At 37.1% G+C, this 23,860-nt stretch overlaps 1 protein-coding gene across 2 annotated transcripts; it reads left to right on the forward strand.

The window, feature by feature from the left end:
- Positions 1 to 323: 323 nt before the first annotated feature.
- LOC106091284 (ran-binding protein 16) lies at positions 324 to 23,387 on the forward strand. 2 transcript variants are annotated; one of them, XM_059367611.1, is made up of 19 exons: positions 324 to 564; positions 733 to 962; positions 1,028 to 1,193; positions 1,250 to 1,488; positions 1,562 to 1,778; positions 9,053 to 9,151; positions 9,220 to 9,366; positions 9,434 to 10,113; positions 10,191 to 10,335; positions 14,942 to 15,089; positions 15,169 to 15,322; positions 15,392 to 15,797; positions 15,865 to 16,003; positions 16,070 to 16,147; positions 16,205 to 16,266; positions 22,309 to 22,448; positions 22,511 to 22,630; positions 22,693 to 22,763; positions 23,110 to 23,387. In XM_059367611.1, exons 1-19 carry the CDS (start codon positions 562 to 564, stop codon positions 23,157 to 23,159), a joined length of 3,294 nt encoding a protein of 1,097 aa, XP_059223594.1. In that variant the 5' UTR covers positions 324 to 561; the 3' UTR covers positions 23,160 to 23,387. The 2 variants fall into 2 exon arrangements, with proteins under 2 accessions (XP_059223594.1, XP_059223593.1); XM_059367610.1 differs by having other exon boundaries at positions 16,070 to 16,266.
- The last annotated feature ends 473 nt before the right edge of the window (positions 23,388 to 23,860 follow it).

Genomic DNA, 23,860 nt, shown 5'->3' on the forward strand with positions numbered 1-23,860 from the left:
TTTTCAGGGGCAAATTAACTTTTACCTATATTTAAAATCGGTAAAAGATTCGATGTCGGTTCGACGTCGCACCACAGAAGCCACAGCATTGCGCTAAACCCCGTTTACACTGCTCATTAAATCCCGATTTAATGCTCTCATCAGCTGATTTTATAAAGGGAAAACAGATGATCGAGCCATTAAATCCGGATTTAAAGAGCAGTTTAAACGGGGTTTAGGTGAGAATTTGGCAAACGCAAAACCGACTATTCGATTTTTTAACAACTGAGAGTCGACCTCGACTTTTTTACACAAAAAAATCGATTAGTCCAAAATCGACTTTTAGATCCCACTTCGGCTTGTTCGAGTTAGTTGTTTGCAAAATAATAAAATAAAAGCAAAATAAATAAAATTGTTTGTATTTGAATAAAGGAAAGAAAATATATTAGCTTCGTATTGATCTAGGCAAGATTCGTGTAAACTCTAAGCATCTTTTGTATGCATATATAAATTTTCGCGAGTAGAAGTGTAGGAAATTCTTTCTTGCGACTAAATAAAAATAATACAAAATAAACCACAAAAATGGTAAGATATCCTTTTTGCACAATATAAAATAAACCAAAATATTAGAACTATTGATAGCGGTCGGCTCGGCACCGGTTTTATTGTTTTGGAGGTTATGGTGTATCTCCCTTGTACAAAGTGTAATGGATGTATCTTGTAATACCTTTTTGTTTTCATTTTATACTATAGGAAATCCAACAACTAGAAATTTTATGCAAACAACTATATGAGGCCACAGATTCGGTGTTGCGCTCCAATGCGGAGAAAACATTGGTACAATTCGTTAGCAGCCAAGACGCTTTGCCCAAATGTCAAATGCTTTTGGATAGAGCAGATTCCAGTTATGCACAATTGCTGGCCGCCACAACATTAACCAAACTAATACAGGGTCTTACTTTGGAGCAACGTATTGACATCAGGTATACGATACATCATATTGCACTAATGAGGTTTTTGCAACCAATCTATTCCGCCAATTTTTTAGGAGCTATGTTCTGAACTATTTGGCCAATAGGCCTAACCTACAGCATTTTGTGGTGCAGGCTCTGGTAACATTATTGGCTAAAATAACCAAGTATGGTTGGTTTGACACATTCAAAAATGAACTGGTATTTCAAAGTTTGTTGGAAGATGTGAAAACATTTTTACAGGTAAATTTGGCTCTATATTTTTAGGAGGTAAAAATTAAAATTATTTGTTGTTGCAGGGTTCTGTGGATCATTGTACTTTTGGTGTGCAAATTTTATCACAATTGGTTTTGGAAATGAATTCAATTGTGGAAGTCGATGCAAATATATCGTTCTCAAAAAGTCGCAAAATTGCCACTTCATTCCGTGACCAACAACTATACGATATATTTCTACTATCTTGCAATCTTTTGGTGACGGCACGTGATAATAGCAAAACAATAAATTTTATGGATGAATCCCAGCAAGCTTATGTTAAGTATGTCCATGCCATTAAAGATAATGTAGATCTTTTTATTTACAAAATTTTCTTTCCTAAACATTTGTTGCAGCCTTATTTCCCATGTTTTGCGTTTAACAAAGAACTGTTTGAGTTTCGACTTCATTGGAAGTTCCACAGATGAATCATCGGATGATATGAATAGTGTTCAAATACCCACATCATGGCGGCCGGCTTTTCTCGATGCTAATACATTGAAATTGTTTTTCGATTTATATCAAATATTGCCAAATGGATTGGCTAGCTATTCCCTATCTTGTCTTGTACAGGTTAGTATTTCTATATAAGTTTTAATTTTGAAGTATGCTTATCCAAAATACATAATACATTTTGTTATGTGTGAAGGTTGCAATCCACCACCTCCACACATAGTATTTATGGGTTAAGTTTCAAAACAAAGGTTTTATGTAAGTGATTTCGGGATTTTAACCCAGGCGCCGAGTTACCTTTGTTCTACATTTTGGCCCATTTGAAAGGTAGCCCCTTTTTGTAAACCTTTTTAAAAAACAAACTTGTGCACCTTTTTAAAAAAAAATTCCTTGCTTCTGACCATGTAATTGATATTTCGAGAATTTTTTCCAAATTTTTTTTCCAATATTTTTTTTTTCAAATTCGTGTTTAATTTTTTTTTCAAATTTGTGTTTAATTTTTTTTTTTCAAATTTGTGTTTTTTTCATTTTATACATATAATTCGACTTGGAAACCACGTAGTGGCTTATGTCTTATGTTAAATACACAAGCAATATTATAACAATGACGTAAAAACTTACACCGGTATTCACAAACTTAAAACAGCTTTATAGTAGGTTTATTTGACAGTTCTATAAAGAAAATCTGTCCAATAAGCTTACTTTTACGTTGTTGTGAATATGGGCATAAGATCAACAATTTTTTGAAATTTCCAATTAATGGCTGGTTGCGCTTTCTTTTTTCGGTCTTTAGACTCTTCTTTCATGCTTTCTATCTAAAGAATAGCAAAAAAAAGCGAACGTCTGCGAAGTGCGGTGTTGCTAGAAGCATTTGTCCGGCTAACCGTATCGCGATTTCCATTTTGAACAAGAAATATTATCAGCGGACGATGTCAAATGGATCATTGTGCTTTACATACCAACCCAACTATAATAGGAGGTTGAAATGGGTTGAGGACCAACCCAGGGAAGACGGAGCTGGTGCGAAGAAATAAGGAGCTGGCGCGAAGATATAAGATACTGGAGTTCAGACTCCCGTCCTGAGAGGGGGTCACCCTGCGGCTGTCGAAGGAGGCAAAGTACCTGGAAGAGGAACACCGAGGAAAGAAGCCGTCACCGGGGGGTGACTCCCAGGATGATCGTGAAACCTGTACTGGCCTATGGAGCACTGGTAAGGTGGAATGCCGTAGGGAAGAGGACGCGTGCGAGAGAGTTCGAAAAGGTCCAGAGACTGGCCTGCATCGGGATCACAGGGGCACTGAGACCCGCATCGCGGGCAGGCCTGGAGGCGATGCTGAATATGCAGCCCATTGGGGCCTATATTTGAAACTGCGCCGCCAGGGTCGCTCTTAGGCTGAGGGAGCTCGGCATGCTGAAGGAGGATGGCTGCGGCCACAGTTCGATTCTGTGTGTTGTGAATACGGAGGGTGAACTGAGGAGGATCTCCGACTACCTGGCACCAGTGTCGACTGGAGTGAGGCCATCCGCGATTCGATTTCCTGAGAGGGACGAATGGTGTACTTGAGGACGATTAGACCTCGATCTACACAGATAGCTCCAAGATGGAGTGAGGGATTGGATTCGGGGTCTACTCTGATGCACTCAATATCCGTATGTCTTTGAGACTGCCGGACGAGTGTACGGTCTTCCAGGCAGAGGTCTGAGCTATTGCATTGGCCGCAAGAGAAATTCTGGTAAGGGGCTTACCGCCCTCGAAACCCAGAATTTATGTGGTATGGTATCAAGGCCTTGAGGTCGAGGGAATGTGATGGTGGGTTCCTGGGCATGAGGGGATTCCAGGAAATGAGAGGGCGGGTGAATGCGTCAGGAGGGTTTCGTCTGCGCCGGGCGGACCAGTCATCGGTCTTGCCTACGTGACATTTGTCGAGCTACTGAACACAGTAGATGGGATGGCCAGGGCGGCGTCGGTGGCGAGGTGGGACTCGGTGGATGGTTGCCGGACTGCGGAGGCGCTTTGGCCAGTCATCGACCAGAGGAGGATGAGAGAGTTGCTGGCGTTCGATAAGAGGTCGATGAGTACCTTGACACGGGTTATAACCGGACACTTTGTCATAGGCCGCATGGCGGCGGGCACAATGACTTCTGTAGGAGTTGCCTCGATGAGGATGAGGAGGAGACTATTGAGTACTTGCTGTGTTCTTGTCCGGGTCTGCAGAGACGTAGGCTCTTCTTTCTGGAGACCCGTTTCTTCTGTGATCTGGGTGTCTCCTGAGGTTTGTTTAGGGAGCGGGATGGTTCCGACGGGGGGTGGCGCAAGCTCCGGCGTAGGTAGATCCGTGCTTGCGTAGGGACGGTAGTTTCTTCACCCCCCGCTCGAGTTCTCCACTCCTCCTGTATTTTCTTTTATTCGTGTATTACCTCTAGTCCGAGGTCTCACACTTTCTTTCTCTTCCCTTTCTCTCTTTAGGGTACCACAATGGGCCAAACTGGCCTTCGAATGAACTCACCTATGGTGGGCAACCATAAAACCTAACCTATAGTACGCTGTAAAGCACACATCTGAATTTGAACAGGGCTATTAAAGACGACTTCTAAGCGCAATAGAAAACAAATTGATTAATTTTGGATTTATAAAAAATTTAGTTGAATATATCGAAAATATTCAAATGTTAATTAAATTTTTTGCGAAAAGCGCTCTATATAGGGTGCACCCAATTACATGGGTTCATGTTTATGTTTGGTCCATAATCACTCTTCAGAAACAAAACACCTCCGAGGGGTTTTCCATAACTGAGACGGAAAATATTGTTTTCCGTATTCGATTATAAGATTAAATGATTAGCGAGGCAGTAACTTTATGAATCACATGCATTTGAGAAGTTAACCCAACAAAAAACATTTATCTAGAATATGTTTTAATTAGATCAATGTTAAAGAAGCCATCATGCCATTGATATGCATATTTTTGTCCTTAGAATTGCGTCCAAAATTTTCAGCGGCAAAAACGGACAGTCATAACACCGTCGCCAATACAATGAAAACACTTGTTTTCCTTCTATAAAATCAGCTGTTTTCAATGAATTGGCGAACGAATTGAGTGACAAAAAGAAAAAAGGTTAGTGGTTTTAACCGTTATTGTTTAATTCGAAAAGATTAAATTTCAAGTTACATTTTATATATAAAAAGTTACAGAATCAATTAATTTTTTAATTGAAAATTTCAATCACGATCGTAATTGAAAAATTTTAGATTCAATTAAAAAAATTAAAGAATCAATTAATTTTTTAATTGAAAATTTCAAAAATGTCAATCACGATCGTAATTGAAAAAATTTCAAATTCAATTAAAAAAATGATTGAATCAATTTTTTAATTGAAAATTATTTAAAATTTCAACCACGATCGCAAAAAAGTCGGGATTCAATTAAAAAATGATTGATTCAATTAATTTTTTAATTGAAAACATTTTTATTTCCAATTAAATTTTTAATTGAAAAAATGTTTGCGATATTTTTTTCTGTATAGAGAAAATGCAATGAAAGGCTGGTAGTAGTTCGTTTTTCACATTTGAAACCCCATATTTTTCGTGATAAGAATTTTATTCAAATTTCACCATAACTAATGACGGAATCTCAATGAAATCATCGAGTGTTTTTTGTTTAAAAATGTATTATTTGAAAACCCTAATCGGCGAAAAATATCGCGAAAAGCGAACGTAGTACCTGTCTTAAGAAGAAATTTAATGAAAATTTCTCAAAACAAAATTTCTAAAGACAGAATTAAAAAAAAAAATCGCTAAAGAAAAAAAGACGATATTTCAGTTAAATTTTTCTAAAAACAAACTTCCAATAAATTTTTTTCCAAAGAAAAAATTTAAATTTTTAATGACATTTTTCTAAAAAGCATATTTCAAAAAAATAATTTACTGAAAACAAAATTTCAATGAAATTAATTTAAAATATATAATCTCAATGCGATTTTTTCAAATGATGAAGTTTCAGTTAAAGTTTTTCTAACGATAAATTTCAGTTAGATTTTCTGCAAAGCCCAGGCGGCCGCCTCGAAATTATTTTTTAAAGACAAAATTGCAAAAAATATTTTTCTCAAAACAAAATTTTTTTATCAAAACCAAAATTCAATAATTTTGTTTTTAAACCAAATTTTTGCGCAAAATTCTATTAAAAATTTCTTTGAAGTAATAAATATTTTTATAAAATCTTGTCAAAAAAAAATGTGTATAAAAAATTTTTTTCAAATGACAAACATTAAACAAAATTTTCCCAAAATGTTGACATACAAATTTTAAAATTTCCTAAATTGGGAAATGTTTTTAATCTGGTGAGATTTATATTATACGCAGTCAGTTTTTTTTTGGTTTTAACACCTTCTTTGTTTTTTCTCTAAAAATTAGTTAAAAATATAAAAGAAACAGGCATATTGAGCAATATTTGCATAAAATATAAATTTTTGCAATATTTAAGAAAAGTAAAAAATTGTCATCAAAATTCCAGCCAGTTCGCCGACAAGTTTGACTAAATATTGAATACCCCAACCTCTAAAGTTGAGATATCCGCACAAAAATATTTAATCGGCAACCAAACAAAATTTTAGCAAGCAATACAAAATTTAGCTCTTGTTTTATGACCAAATGTCACCGCCGGTAAGTCCCTTACTGGACCCTAAGCGACTACAATTTTTCATAAAAAAATTGGAATATTCTTATCCATTTCACAGTTACAGAAGTATTTTGAAATTTGTTCAATTTTGAACCACTGTGAGTTGGACTCCACTCCGAAATGAAATCCTGGCTTAGGCCGTTGATAGGAGCTATATCTATATCTGATCCGGTCCGGGCGGTCGATCTCCAAGGACTTCATTCACCCGGTAGCCATTTACCATGAATGTTGTCTAGAACTGCTTGATATGCCGCTTGATCTAGAGGTTCTCTCTTGTAACGCTGAACCTCACGCTCTAGATCATGTAGATCTACCTTAAGGCTTCTGGGCGATGGATATCTATCCACAAAATGATGTTTTGGTTGGTCCCTGCGATAATAGCCCAAAATGTATTGCTTAGACAGCATGTCGTTATGCCTTCGCACTGGTAGGATCTTTGTCTCCTGATGGAGGTGCTCCACATGAGAACTGAGGAGACAGCCCGTCGCAGTTTGGAGGGTGGCAATCTGACAGATTGAATATCATTCCACTGCGTGTCACAAAGCTGACGAGGCCTCACTGGCGCTGCATAACTTACCACAGACCGGCCAATTGCTTTGTACGTGGTCAACAAGGTTTTTTTTGTCTGCACCCCAAGTGCTGCCAACCAGTGACTTGAGGACCTTGGTTCTACTTTTTATCGCAAATTGCTGTGGCATGTGGTGATAATGTGTAAGAGCTTTCAAATGTGGCGCCAAGGATTGTGGGAAACTTGATGGTCGGTCTCATTTCTCCATCGACCATAACAGTCAGCTCGGTATTCACCTCACGCGTATTTGTGGGTGAAGATTTGGTGGCAGATATCTTCAGATTTCTTGTAGAGAAATATGAGGCAGGTTCGCTGAGGTAGACGTTAAATCTATTGCAGATGTGAACAATGGGTGGCGGGCCTGATGCCATGATCGTACAATCGTCCGCATATGATACGATCTCTATGCCGTCTGGAGGGGATGGAATGGAGGATAGGTAGAGGTTAAACAGTGCCGGAGATATCACTCCACCTTGGGGAACTCACTGCTTCATTCTACGGTGCTTCGACTTCTTATCCCTCAATTCTAAAAATGACTGGCGACCACACAGATAATTCGTGACCCAGCGTTTCAGGCCTGGCTGGAGGGACGTGTTGGCGATGTCCTCAAATAGTTTGGCATGCATGCTCAACTCCAGGTAAATCCAGATTCTCCAACATCAATGTAGAGATTCCGTCGGGGCCCAACGCCTTGGATGGTTTAGCGCCACGGATGACATTTGTAACTTCGCCCACGGTAAATTGTGATGGCTGTCCATCAGCTCGCAGACCACGAATACGGCGAATGGTTTTCCCTTGCCCTGTCACTCTCGGAATGCACAATAAATTGAGGGTTGAACAACCTGGCGCATCTCTTCGGATCAGTCACGGTTACTTCGCCAAAAGTGACTGACGTCCTGTCGTCCCGAGTACCAGGGTTCGAGAGTGACTTAACAGTAGACCACAGATTGCCTAAACCGGTGCCTAAGTTACCTTGCTCCAAGTGTTCCAGCCACAAATTCCGCTTATGTTCGTTGACTACCCTGTTTATTTCCAGATTCAGCTCACTGATTCTGTGTTTAGTGGGGTCCATTAAACAAATCCCATTACGCTCGTCTGCGAGTACCACTGCATCCGCCGGAAAATTGGGCCGCACTTGGGTATAAAGCGAGCGGCTGCTGCCATGATGATGTCTCGGAATTTCCTCTCGGCCACTAGCACATCCGAGGGGGGTGGCAGTTCATTGAAGCGACGATTGGTATACTCTCTGAAGCCAGCCCAATCGGTTTTCTTCTGATTGATAAACGTCCGGCGCTCAGAGGTTATGAAGTCAGGCCGATGGTGAGAATTATGGGGAGGTGGTCTGACCCCTCAGAGATACGTCACTCAGGAGATCAGGGGATACAAATGTCTGGCGAACTGCTGCACCTCCTCGTAATCCTAGTGGGGGAAAAACGTGGATCCTTCAATCTGCTCTGCCAAAGCTATGCCATGCTGGTCGTTACCTAGGGGAGAATGCCATAAAGTGTGATAGTCATAGTCCTACGACGAGGACGCAGAAGGCAACGACAACGACGCTTGTGACCCACTGCTGGCTATGTTCGCACAGCACCTTGCAACATATCCACCACGTACGTGATGAGTTATTCTGTGTAATTCTAAACAGCTTGGTAACTGTTTACCTCTTCTTCTACCGCAATATCATGGATTTTATTCTAGCTTGTCTTATACATCATATGATCTAGGGTCTCTCTTTTGTAACATTGTACCTCACATCCACAACCTGACGCTCACTCTTCTCTCGCTTCTCATGAGCACGATAAACAAAAAACAGATTGAAGCTCAAAGTTCCAACCTGTGTCCTGCTCAATGTTATCTCGTGCCGGCATCGGCTCTTGCTTGACAAGGGGAGTTATTGGCGCCTTTAAATGGAATGTAAGATTTTCGCGACAACTATATGAAAATGTCGGTAACGATTTGTATAGGCTGACGCATATGTCTTCAACTATTTAACATGGTCATGTACCCTTCTTTTAAGACGTCTTGATGACGCGGATTTCTGGAAGTGAACACACGCAATTTGCTTGTATTAAATATCTTTAGTTTTAGAGAAATAAACTGTATTTTATTGCAACTTTAAAGCATAACACTTTTTTTCTCTTCCTTTTGTAGATGACATCTGTAAGACGATCTCTATTCAACAATTCGGAACGCACCAAATTTCTAACACATCTTGTGGAAGGTGTTAAAAATATTTTGGTCAATTTACATGTAAGTACAGTTTTTCAACTAGATATAAAACACACTGAATTCTATTTGGTATTCTTATCCACCCAAAGGGTTTACGCGATCCAGATAATTATCACGAATTTTGTCGCCTTTTGGCCCGTCTCAAATCGAACTATCAACTAGGTGAATTGATTGCTGTGCCGTGTTATCCTGAAGCATTGGCTCTAATAGCAAAATTTACAGTGGAATCGTTACAGGTAGTAATTAAGTCAAATATCGTTTTTGGTGAGTTATAAAGTTTTGTTCCTTGTATTTACTTGACAGATGTGGCAATTCGCCCCGAACAGTGTACATTATTTGCTAACGTTATGGCAAAGAATGGTCGCATCGGTTCCATATGTTAAATCACCGGATCCGCATCTATTGGGCACGTATACGCCAGAGGTAACAAAGGCCTATGTGGAATCGCGTTTAAATGCTGTACCTGCTATCGTGAATGATCATATGGATGATCCATTGGATGATTTATGCATGGTGTTGCAACAATTAGAACAGCTTTCGGTAATAGAACGTTGCGAATATGACAAAACATGCTCACTGTTGGTGCGACACTTCGATCAGAAGGCTAGCGAATATGAAAGCCTTTTGCAAACTCCAAATGCGGATCCCATGGCTATTACTATTCATGAACTACAGCTGACTTGGTTGGTGTACATAATTGGTTCGGCCATAGTTGGACGACTAACGGTGAATTCAAATGACGACCACGACACAATGGATGCCGAATTGGTTATAAGAGTTTTCCAGTTGATGAGATTGACAGATGCTCGTTTACCACAAGCCGGTTGTGAGAAATTAGAATTGGCCATTCTCAGTTTTCTGGAACAAGTTCGCAAAATGCATATCAGTGAACAGACGCAAAAGCCCAATGTATACAAACGTTTGAATGAAGTTTTCGGCATTAGCGATGAACAAATGCTATTGAGTTTTATCAATCGTAAAATGTAATTTACTTGCTTATATTCGTTAATCTTTCTTTTGAACTTAAAAACAACCACCTTTTTGTGCATTTAATTGACAGCATAACAAATTTGAAGTATTGGGGTCATTCAGAACAGATCATTACAAAAACTTTGATGTTGTTATCAGATCTTTCGGTACATTTCAACTCTGTCAGGAAGTTGGCCAAACTGGAGGAAGTTCAATTTATGCTCACCCATCACACAGTAAGTTTTCAATAGATATATATTTTGCTACATTTGAGTCAATGCTGAAATTTACTGTTTAACATCGTAATCATATGGTAAGGTTGCGAAATGATGGTTGCCATTTCAAAATATCGCTTGAAATGCAAACAAGCATTAGTTTTTTTTTGATGATTCGGGTTTTTTTTTATATAATAAAAGAAAACTACTGTGTTTTATTTTATTATAAAATAATCTTAATTTGTGAATAATCGGGTGAATAATCTTAATTTGTTTTATAACAAAGCACACAGATGTATAATTGTTTTTTTTTTAACAAGTTGTTTGCTCACACTCTCTCTCTCTCTCTCTCTCTGCTGTTGTCAAAGAAAGTACACGAACGAAATTTTCACAATTTTTTAGCACGTTCGTTCGGTTACTTTATTTGCCAGTGCGTGAGAGAGAGCAAAATTTTTAGAGTTTTGTTGTTGTTGATGTAGTAGTAGTGTGTGGTACACTGAGGCGGCAGCCCTTGTCGATGAAGGAATTGATCGGGTCAATCCGGTACGTACAACCGGCTGCCATGGGATTGCAGTTTTGTTCTTGGGAGCTTGCAAATTTCTACTGGAGGCTTTTTCTCAGCATAAATTTGCAGCATCGAACAGCTGTTTTATAAAAACCAGCTATTTAATTGAAATAAAAAGCAAAAGAGAATAAGGGTTGTTCTTACTCTCCTACAATTTTTTACTGGTAAATTATACCTCGAAAAGTACGCGAAAAGACCTATTTTGGGGAAATGCATTGACATATCCTCAAAGAAATGTTCATTACCGATACACTCTTATGTCAAATGGTTTGTTTAGATATTAAAGTTAATTTTTGGCAAATAAAAAAATTATTTTCAGTACAAATGGGCTTTGTTTGCCAAAAATGATTAAAATTCGGCCAAATTATAAATCGATGTTTGTCGCCATCTTGCATTCTACGCAACTATTTTTCAGTGGCGACAACCGAAAATTTCGCTAGAGGTTGATACCCAGCTTTTTGTAATACCAAGGCATATTTACCCAGGTAGTGTACAGCAAACAGCTGAGTACAAATTTTTCACAGTAAGGGCGCTATCTGTCAACGAGTTTTGGTTGTGTATATAGTTAAGAACCATAATGCACATAAACAACGAAAATTCTGCCAGATAGTGCACTCAATATTTTATTGTTGGACAACTGCTACTACCTGTAAATGAACATAGCTTGGTAAAAACTCAAGGTGGATTAATAAAAGTGGTCTCACGCAAACAGCTGAAAACAACTGGCCAGTTTGACGGTGTTGAGATGTCAGTTCTATGTTTACATTCACAGCAAACCATCACATTTTTTGCACGTTTTCTTTGTTTATGTTTCTCTTTCTCTCATTTGACCCGTACACGTACACTTACGAGCGCACATTTTTTTGATTGTGTTGAGAAAAATTTCCTTTTTGAAATGACAACTTGATGACGAGATTACGGATTGTTTTGCCATGGTAAAAACTAAAAAATTTAAAAAACACGTTTGCACTGATCATTAAAACCTTGTAGTGACTTCGACTCTTTGCTTCAATTATTTGCCAATGTAATTAAATTCTCACGAAATGATCATTAATCAATTCTGTTTCAATCAGGTTTTCTTTGTTGTGGGTTGTTGTTTGACTTTTGTTTGTGTTCTGACAAAGGGCAGAGTCCGTCGGATTTCCCAATAATTTATCAGGATTTTCGCTGCGAATGAAATCTGTACTAGGTTGAACCCTAGACAGTTATCCTTCATCAAAACGATGACGCGCAACGGCTATTATATGCTGCGTTTTATTTTAGTACTGGATAGACAAGCCGTGAAGGACAAAATAAAACGCCAAAAAGTTTATCCAGGTGCGAGATGAAATGAAATTTCATCTCGTATTTAATGCATGTTATATCACATTTATACACATTTTAATGCTTTTTGTAATAATTTTTATGAGACTAAAATATTCGCGTTTTTAAATTTAAACATTTTTTCAATAGGGTTTGGTATCCTATTCTGCTTTCGGAATAGCCGCTGAAATTTTTAATTGTTTCGCGAGCGAAATTTGTTTTTGTTTCGATACCAAAACATGCTTCTTTATCTGCACTTATTGTTTTCTCTATTTTATATATTTTTTTCTCAAATAAATAAAGAAATACGAACCATTGAAATAAACTAAAATGATGCCGGCAATAGTTTCAAGTGTTGCCACTATAATATTGGGTTGCCCAAAAAGTAATTGCGGATTTTTCATATAGTCTGCGTTGACAAATTTTTTCACAGCTTGTGACTCTGTAATTGCATTCTTTCTTCTGTCAGTTATCAGCTGTTACTTTTTTCGCTTGCTTTAGAAAAAAGGTGTAAAAAAAGTATATTTGATTAAAGTTTATTCTTTTTCGTTTTATTAAAAATGCATTTACTTTCCTTTAAAAAATCCGCAATTACTTTTTGGGCAACCCAATAGTTTTTTTTGCCATTTTCCTCACTACAAACAGAGTACTACTTTTCCGCCGATTTTCAGCTAACGTTTGGCCGATGTTTTTTTACATGGAGTTTGGCATTCCGCTCGAAAAACTGAACAGAATATTCAGCTAAAAGAAATACATAATTCACCATGGAGACTTCGAACGAGTTAACTGTTGTTGTAGCAGTGTGTTATACACTGAGGCGGCAGTCCTTGTCGATGAAGAACTCCATCGGGTCAATCCGGTACGTACAACCGGCTGTCATGGAATTGTTTACTCGTTCACGTATGCGATAATTAGGCCCCAGAACTTCGTTGTCGTGGATAGATGTAAATTTCATTGCACTGCCCTATAAAATAATAAATTAAAACACAGCCAGTTTTTTGAACAAAATAAGGATGACTTTCCAAGCTTAAGGAAAAAATTCACTTTACAGGACACACGTCCAATTTGCTGAAATTGAAATGTCCTGGATAGATGTAATTTTCATACAAATTTCATTGCACTGCACTATAAAATAATAAATTAAAACAGCCAGTTTTTTGAACAAAACATTCCACAACTCCGATTTTGCTGAAATTTGATATGCAGATGCGTATTGACCCCAGGAACACAAATCTAACGTTCGTTGCCCTTAGGGGCCTTAAACACCTCTTAATGAGAATTGGTGAAACCTAGGCACTATGGATATCAAACAAAAGCTTTTAATGAGTAGATTACGAATATGCAAAATAATGTCTAAAACTTTTACCTGGGAAGAATCGAAAGGGTCTTGCGATAGCGAACACCAAACCTAGGGAATATGGGTATACAATAAAAATTAAGAATATAATTTATTTTATGGGATAAGAACGGTAAAGCGCCGCAGGCGAACATTTTCACCTTCGACTCTTTTATTTATTTTATTTACTTATGATAGTAATAAAAAAGTCTTCGGGGCCAAAAACGCATTACTAAGAATACATTCTCAAGTAGAAAAACTTATACCTACATGTATATACAAACTTTATACATAAATTCATATACTTAATTAGCTCCCCAGCCTTAACTATGCACTCAGTTACAAATTAAAAAGTTAAACAAGTCCTTACCCGGTTAGCATTGCAAACAAAAAGAAACCCAATACTTCCTATCCTTACAGAATCTATGGCGTGAGCAAGTCTCTTTTTTACCCATAACGATTGCAATTGGGATCCAAACAACATTTTCAATTTTTGTTCCATAAAATAAAAAAAAATATTTTTTTTCATTTCATAACCACTCTACCACATTAGTAATCTACTCGACAATCGCTTTCATTTGATACCTAACTGTCAAAACGCATTACAAAAAAATGGTAAAGAAGAAAATGCGAACACAGAGTTAGTTATATGAGCAAAATTGTGACGACATGTAGCGGCGTCAATACAAATTTCGCTTCCATTAATTGCAAATGTAATTAATTTCTCACAAACAACTCTATGTTCAATGTTGCTGCTTTTGTTGTGTTGAATGACTTTTGTTTGTGTTATGTCGTTACATAGAATGTGGCATATTTCGCAATTAATTAATTGACAATTTTCGTGCGAATGAACTTATTATGGCGGTAAATAGATTAACGGTATCATTCAGAGTTGCCAAATTCAAATGCCAAAGACATACGTAAAGGTAGTGTATATCAATTGCGCATTTTGGACGCGTTAGTAAAAATGGGCCCAATCTTTCAGTTATATGTAGTGATCAACAGATGTCGTTGATCAAAAGGGACCCAATCTTTTTTTTGGCGATTTTTCTAAAATTGGATATTTGGCCGAAACTTTACGAATTGTGTATCTTTGATCTTACAAATGAAGACACAAGAAGCAAAGTTTTTTTACGTGGCTTAAAAAACAACAACAATAGTCGGCATCAACGTGAGGGAATATAGTGATTCCGATTTAGGAGGAATAGTTTAGTTCGGTATCTATACCCTCGCATATACCTAAACATTTGAAGCGCTGCTTCTACCGAACCTTGATAGAAATAAAAAAATAAAACACAAAATTGTTTGCAAATAATAATGACTGGATGATCAGATTTTCATGCAGCTGTCTATGGAGGTTTAGGAACAACTCGACATATGTTGAACCTACATTTAAACTAATTCATAATGAAATCTTTTTGCAGAGTGAACACTTTCCATTTTTGGGCACAAACTCCTCCTTAACCGAAATGCGTTGCCGCACTATGTTCTATACATCTTTGGGTCGTCTTTTGATGTTCGACTTGGGCGAAGATGAAGAACGTTTTTATAGTTTTTTAAATCCATTAACAAGTGAGTACCTCATTCTAGAATATGAGTTTGCTTATATAAACAAATTAAATAAAAATGTTCCTTAATAAATATATTTCAGATCAATTTGAATCTCTTGGTCCAGTTCTAATGGATGCCAATAGTTTCCCCAATGAAGAAGCTAAAAAGGCTATAATTGGTTTAGCCCGAGACTTGCGAGGACTAGCCCAGCCGCTAACGTCTAGAGTTCCTTATACAATGCTCTTTGAATGGCTGTAAGTAAAAAATTCAGATTTTCAAAGTCATTTGCTTTAACAAAAAGTCAATGCATCACTTTGTTTCAGATATTATTCGGATTACTTGCCCATGCTGATACGGGCTGTGGAATTGTGGGCCCACGATCCCGCCGTTACAACACCTGTTCTCAAATTGTTTGCAGAACTGGTGCATTGCCGCACGCAGCGTTTACAGGGCAATGTCTCAAGTCCAATGGGCATATTATTGTTTCGAGAGGCTTCAAAGCTCATCTGCATATATGGGAATCGTATATTGCATTTAGATGTACCACGTGATCAACAATATCCCATGCGATTAAAAGGCATATCTGTATGCTTTACAATTTTAAAAAACGCTTTGGGTGGCAATTATGTTAATTTTGGAGTCTTCAAGCTATATGGTGATGACACATTAGATAATGTTCTGAATATTGCAGCGAAAATGATTATGTCAATACAACAAAATGATTTGTTGGTAAGTTGCCAAAATGCAAAAAAATTAAGAAAGGTATTGAAATGATTTTGATTTTTCCCCTTTTTAGGAATATCCAAAATTGGCCTCTTCATATTTCAATTTGTTAAATTGTTTATCTCAAGATCATATAAGTTTTTTGGCAGGCCTAGAACCTGGTGCATTTGTTTACATTCTCGAAAGTTTATCTAAAGGATTTACAGCTTTAGGTAAGAGAGTTGAAATTACGTATGTGGAATGAATTTTTATTTATTATTTGATTTTTTTTTATATAGACTCGACTATTTATATAACCTGTTGTTCCATTTTGGATAGCATCATATCCTACATATTTAAGCAATTGCAATTGAAAAGTAAGTTGAAGCATTTTAAAGCAATGACAATTAACTTATTTTTGTTTTCCATTTTAGTGTCTACATTCCCAAATAAAAAATTACGCAGTTTAACACCGGAAAATGCACGGTTTCTTGAGGTAAGTATACAGTGGCTCAAAAAATTATTCGTACACCCACAGCTTTAAATTGAAACAAATTCGAAAAAGGCAATATATAACATAAAGAAACAAGTTAAAGTTTTTCTGGTAAGAGTAAAGTGTACATTATATTATAAAGCAAAAAACCATACATTTCTCAATGTTTATGAATAAAAAGTAACGAAAAACAAAAAAGTCCAAATATTATGCCACAAAAAATTATTCGTACAAGAGATATTCTAATATGTATGAAAACAACTAGTCAATAAAATTAATATTTAATATTTTGTTGGGCCTCATGTAGCTTTGATAACGGCCTCAAACGACGGTGCATACTTTTCACCAGATGTGTGATTTGCAGAAATATTGTCCCACTCAGTCCTTAAGGCGATTCGAAAGGATTCCTTTGATGATATGTTATATTTGCGAATTCTTCTCAATGGGGTTAAGGTCCTGGGATTGAGGAGACGTTTTTAATTGCTTGCACTTATATATAGCCATCATTCACGCACAAGATATGACGTGTGCTTGGGGTCGTTGTCTTGTTGAAACAAAAAGTTTGACGAGTCTAGTCCAAGTTTTCACCCACTGGCATGCAAATTATTTTTGAGAATGTTAAAATGCACTTGCTTGTCCATTTTTATACCCACCATCGTGGCATGGGGGTATATTCATTTTGCCATTCCGTTTGTAACACATCGAAATATCCATTTCCGACCCTATAAAGTTTATACATTCTTGATCAGCGTCCGTCTGTCTGTTGAAATCACGCTACAATCTTTAAAAATAGAGATATTGAGCTGAAACTTTGCGCAGATTCTTTTTTTTTTTTGCCATAAGCGTGTTAAGTTCGAAGATGGGCTATATCGGACTATATCTTGATATAGCCCCCAATAGACCGATCCGCCGATTTAGGGTCTTAGGCCCATAAAAGCCGCATTTATTATCCTATTTCGCTGAAATTTGGGACAGTGAGTTGTGTTAGGCTCTTCGTCATCCTTCTTCAATTTGGCCCAGATCGGTTCAGATTTGGATATAGCTGTCATATTGACCGATCCGCCGATTTAGGGTCTTAGACCCCATAAAAGCCACATTTATTATCCGATTTTGCTGAAATTTGGGACAGTTAGTTGTGTTAGGCCTTTCGACATCTTTCTTCAATTTAGCCCAGATCGGTACAGATTTGGATATAGCTGCCATAGAGACCGATCTCTCGACTTAAGGCGCATTTATTGTCCGATGTCGCCAAAATTTGGGACAATGAGTTAAATTAAGCCTATTGACATACTTCTGCAATATGGCACAGATCGGTCCAGATTTGGATATAGCTGCCCTTTAGACCGATCTCTCTATTTAGGGTTTTGAGCCCATAAAAGGCACATTTATTGTTCGATGTCGCCGAAAATTGGGATTGTGAGTTGTGTTGGGCCCTTCGACATTCTTCTCCAATTTGGCTCAGATCGGTCCAGATTTGGACATAGCTGCCATATAGACCGATCTCTCGATTTAAGGTTTTGAGCCCATTAAAGGCGCATTTATTGTCCGATGTGGCCAAAATTTGGGACAGTGAGTTGTGCTAGGACCTTCGACATCCTTTTCCAATTTGGCTCAGATCGGTCCAGATTTGGATATAGCTGCTATATAGACGGATCTCTCGATTTAAAGTTTTGAGCCCACAAAAGGCGCATTTATTGTTCGATGTCGCCGAAATTTGGGATAGTGATTTGTGTTGGGCCCTGCGACATTCTTCTTCACAAGTATCTTCTTAGTATTTCTTCTTAGTATTTGGTCCAAATCGGAACATATTTCGATATAGCTGCTATAGGGCATAAGGTATGCATTTTTCAACGGATTTTGACGAAAGGTGGTTCACATATATATCCGAGGTAGTGGGTATCCAAAGTTCGGCCCAGCTGAACTTAACGCCTTTTAACTTGTTTCATTACCAAATGTCATCAAGCCTACTCCAGATGCAGCCATACATCCCCAAACCAATACATTTCCCCCACCATGATTTACAGTATCAATTTGAATAGCAAAATAAGGCACCATCATAACTGTCTTAGCGAAAAACTTGAAAATAAAGATTGCAAGAACCCTTGTATCTGCAAGAACAATCTCACAAACACAATTTGTACGAATAATTTTTTTTGCTCTTTTTTTCTTCATTCTTTAGTTTTCCGCGTCCAAGGTCTTGTAGGCACGTATTACATTTGATGTACATTAAGTTTTGTAAATATCGATGCAAAAAGGTTAAATTAATGCTAATTTTATTGGTTACATTTTAACAAGATTTAGATGGTTGGTTCATTTCATGTTTTTATTGTAGCCACATTTGTATGTGGCGGTAACGATCCTTGCCAAGCTTCTATGGGTTAGCAAGCTTGCTTCGGTCCATAGGACCGATCGCCGCGGGAACATGAAGACCATTGTTTATTTAAAGGCACCAATAACTCACCTTTTGTCGCATCGCCAGATTTAAGCAAGAGCCGATGCCGCACGGCTTTTCACTTATACTCTCCACTGTTGTTATTGGCACATTTGCATGTGAGTGGGTGCTCATCAAACTTCTGTAGATGAGCAAGCTCGTTTCCGTCCATGGGACTGATTACCACGGGAACGTGAGACTGCAGATGCAGCTACTTCGTATGGAGCATTCCATTATCCGTAACCTGTTGACAAACCGGTAGCTCCTAGCTAAGCTTCTCGTGATAACGATGAATACGAGGCAGATCGAAGCTCAGCCTGTGTGGTGCTTTTAGCTATCCCGTGCCGAGGAGGGTTTGCTTCATTGTCGCTTAAATGAAGTTTATATAATTACAATTATTTTAATTTACTATTTATAAACTACTCAAAGTTTTAGAATTAAAAAAGCAAATTCTCAAGCATTTATATCTAGGTGGCAGTCTGCCATTAGACTCACTTAGACGTTTTCGTCCATTGTGATACCACAGGAACAGAAGAAGAAAGATGCCTTCTAGTTCCTTCCGTTGAACCATCCAGATCGCTTTAAAAAGCTCAATAACTTGAGAATGATCACATCCGCTAAATCAGACAGGTTCTCAAAGTGGAACTCTTTCTAACTGCTAGTGCGGGACACACACACAGAAGGTGTTCTATAGTCTCTTCTTTTTCGATGTCCTCACAGCTTCTGCAAAAGTCGTTGCTGGCAACCTTCAGTCTGTCAGCATATTTTCCGATTAGGCAGTGAGCTGTCATTACGGACACAATGACTGAGACGTCAGTTCTAGCCAATAACAGCAAAGCAGTAGACCTCTTCCAGTCTAGATTAGGCCACATAGTTTTGGAATGCTCACAGCTCCCTCGTTGTGACCATCTATCATTCGTTGTACTTCGGGCCTGGTCCTAAAAACTTAGCTTACATATCGCTAGAGGCATACCCACAGATTCCAGTATCCCTGGAATGTGTAGGGTAGTTTCTAGTCTCGCAAGCTCATCGCTTTACAATTCCCTGGGATATCTCTGTGGCCAGAACAGGTTAATTTTGAAATGTTCAGTCATCTCGTTGAGAGATCTGCCACAGTTGAGGGCGGTTTTTGTGTTCAGAAATACGTTCTCCAGGGATTTAATGGCTGCCTAGCTGTTTGAGAAGATATTTATGCCAATCGTCGTAATGACTTTATATCTAAGCCACTTATCCACCACTTCCTTAATTGCCAGGATCTCTGCTTGACACACACTGCAGTGGTCGGGTAACCTTTTCGATATGACCAGCTCTAGATCTTTAGAGTACACCCAAAGCCCACCTAGTCGTTTAGTTTGGAACCATCCGTATAGAAGTCTATGTAACTTCTGTTACCAAGGATATCGTAGTTCCAATCGGTTCTATGAGGAATAGTGGTACAGTAATTTTTATCAATTGATTCATATGTAGAAACTCTGCAACAAGATTGGGTTGCGTTAAGAGTGATATGTTTGGAAATTGAATATGACTGGCTAGGCAGGTAGATGTTTACAGGAAGCCTGGAACAATGGAAATTGAAGCTCCTGAATCTGGCATATCGTAGTTTATTCATGACTGCTCTGCAATTAATATTCGGAGTTGCGACTATGGAGCAACCATCAGTTACCAACTGTTTGCAGCAGGATCCATTTGTCCCGCTCGATAATATTACTACATTATCGCAGAGTAATATTTATTATTTACTCTATGAAAATCACTCAGAAATTCATATTTGGGGATCAGACGCCTACTTTTAATGGGGAGTTGCAAAAGCTTTAATGAGGAGTTGCATTTGATATGAAACACGAATACGTTATAAAAAAGTAAGACATCAGGAGGATGTCTTTGGCACAATCGCCAGATACTGAAACATGAAGTGTGAAGGGAACTTTTTCAAAATTGCTGGTACTAGGGTTATCGTTGAATTCCCTACAGATCCACAAAAAGGACGAACAAAATTTTATTGGATGCAAAATTCACCCAATTTATCTAACAGTTATGTACATAAGCATAAAATGTATTCAACGTTCATGAGTAATACGCACTGCAGTCGAGTTTATGTACCGGGAAAGATTCAGGATCGGCTTTAACAACCGACCATAAAAATAATATATTTAATTTCATTATACCCTACACCACCACTGTGGTACAGGGTATTATAAGTTTGTGCATTTGTTTGCAACGCTAAGAAGTAGAAGAGCTAGACCCATTGATAAGTATACCGATCGACTCAGAATCACTTTCTGATTCGATTTAGCCATGTCCGTCTGTGAGTCTATGTATTCTTGTAATCAAAGTTCTGGTCGTATTTGTTGTCCAATCATTACGAAATTTTGCACATATCAGTTTTTTTGCACAAGGACGGACGCTATTGATTTTGGTAAAAATCGGTTCAGATGTAGATATTGCATCCATATATATGTATCGCCCGATTTGGACTAAAACCGCCATAGTAACTCTAATTTTCAACCGATCTGCACAAAATTTGGCTCGGATTGTTTTCTTACATAGCGTATACGCAAAATTTTATAAAAATCGGTTCAAATTTAGATATAGCTCCAATATTTATGTATAACCCGATTTGCACTTAAATGGCCGTAGTAGCAGCAATTTCCAACCGATCTGAACAAAACTTGGCATAGATTGTTTTGTTTTTGATTTTAACATATCAGCAAAAATTCCATCAAAATCGGTTTAGATTTAGATATAGCTCCCATATTATGCATCGCCCGATTTGCACTTAAATTGCCGTAGTAGCTACAAATTTCCACCGATCTTCACAAAATTTGGCGCGAAATGTTTTGTTACAGATTTTAACATATCAGCAAAATTTTATCTAAATCAGTTCAAATTTAGATATAGCTCCAATATATATGTATAACCCGATTTGCTCTTAAATGGCCGTAGTTACAACAATTTTCAACCGATCTGCACAAAATTTGGAACGGATTGTTTTGTTACTGATTTTAACATATATGCAACATTTAATCAGAATTGGTTCAGATTTAGATATAGCTCCCATAAATATGTATGGCCCGATTTGCATCTAAATTGCCTTAGTAGCTAACATTTTCAACCGATCTGCACAAAATTTGTCATGGACTGTTTTGTTTCTGATTTTAAAATATGCGCAAAATCTCATCAAAATCGGCTCAGATTTATATGTAGTTCTTACATATATGTATCGTCTGGTTTGCACTTATATGGCCGTAGTAACAACAAATTTCGACCGATCTGCACAAAATTTGGCACAGATTGTTTTGTTAACGATCTTAATATATCTGCGAGATTTCATCAAAATGGGTTCAATTTTGGATGTAGCACCCATACATATTTATGGCGGGATTTGCACTTATATGGCCGTAGTAACAACAATTTTCAAACGATCCGGTTCAGATTTAGATAAAGCTCCCATATACATATATATTTATATATTTCCCGAATTTATAATTGTAAGGTAGGTGTAGGGTATTATATAGTCGGCTCCGCCCGACTTTTGCCTATCCTTACTGGTTTTATTTTAATTTATATGGAAATTTTGCCATTCAAAACTAATAATCACAATGTTATTCTCTTAGGTTGTTAAAATGAATTCTGAATTATTACAAAATATGATGTCGACACTATTGAATAATGTCATGGCTGAAGATTGCAAAAACCAATGGTCAATGTCCAGGCCCTTGCTAGTACTGATACTACTATATGAGGATTATTTCAGGTGAGTTGATGCTTAAAATAAGCCACCTGGAAAAATGATACTAAACATAGTGTTCATTTTAGATCTCTTAAAGAGAACATTTTGCGCGCACAACCAATAGGTAAACAACAAATAATGGCCCAATGGTTCGAAGACTTGATGAGTGGCATTGAAAGAAACGTTTCAAGCAAAAATAAAGAAAAGTATAATAATCATAAAATAAAACAAATTTCGTTTTCACTTAAAGTTTATTATTTCATTCTAGATTCATTCACAACTTATCATCTTTCCGACGAGATGTGGTTAATTTACCGAAAATGTCCAACTATAATACTGGTTCGTCATACAATGATGATTTTTCATAGAAATATATTTTTTACACTGAAAAAAAGAAATAAAACATAGCTCTCTACTTATTTATACATACATAGATTTTTATAAAAAATTTCAAAAAGCAACTCACTTTTTAAAGAGTATTTGGCTTAAGTTGAACACCAAGACAATACTTTTTATTGCATGATAATAAAAATACGATATATAACGTTTGTGTAACACAGTTGTTGTTTTTATTTTGTGTTTATAAGAGAGAACTATGTGCACTGTATACCCTATTTTCTGTTTCTTTTATATTGTTTCGAATTTTTCAGTTAGAGCTAATATTGTGTCAAAATTTCCATTTCAGAAAATTCGTATCAGATATATTCAGAAAATAATTATTCCGTTTCCGTGTGATTACTTTATACAAAGAAGCGTATATAACCGACTGCTTTTGATACGACACGTACGTTAACATAAATACATACACATATATTTTTTGGATATTAGATTTTAAACCCATTCTCAACATAAACTGACCCAGCAGCAGCATGCATCGATGTCTGTTTAAAAGAAGGAGGAAAAAAATGATTTTGTACTTTAAATAAAGTTATTGATGTACATATATATTCATATTACTCGAAATTAACGATTTCAATTTAATTTGTTTGTGTTTTTTGGGGCATATCGTAGCCCGTTATAGGAATTTGTAGAGGAAAAACTTGAAATATTCAGAGCCATTCTAGGTTAGATTATAATGCAAAAAATACAAAACTTTCATTACTTTCCTGGCATGTGAAGCCAGGAACTGAAACAAATAAATGTGGGACCAACAAAATTATCGCCTTGATATATAGATTGGAATGATTGCAATCTCTTCTAAGGCCATCTGGCCACTTAACTAAGGTTTTCCAAAGCAACAGAATATATGGCAACACTTGGCAATTGCTGCGAATAGTAATGCTCAACAATTTGCTAACAAAATGTAAACAAACCAAAAAAATATGTTCTTGTTTTTATTCAAGCTTGTGGTCTTTTTGGTTTTTCTTTATTATTTATGCATCGATTTTTCGCATTTCAATGAAATGCATTTTCAAAATATGATCTACAACAAATTA

The sequence above is a fragment of the Stomoxys calcitrans genome, chromosome 4 (genome assembly GCF_963082655.1).
Source record: "Stomoxys calcitrans chromosome 4, idStoCalc2.1, whole genome shotgun sequence".
NCBI classification, from domain to species: domain Eukaryota; kingdom Metazoa; phylum Arthropoda; class Insecta; order Diptera; family Muscidae; genus Stomoxys; species Stomoxys calcitrans.

Bases quoted from the DNA above. Each gene is read 5' to 3' on its own strand.
- LOC106091284 (XM_059367610.1), top strand. The intron at 963-1,027 runs GTATACGATACA...CCAATTTTTTAG, and splicing joins GAGCAACGTATTGACATCAG to GAGCTATGTTCTGAACTATT. The intron at 16,004-16,069 runs GTAAGAGAGTTG...TTTTTTATATAG, and splicing joins TAAAGGATTTACAGCTTTAG to ACTCGACTATTTATATAACC.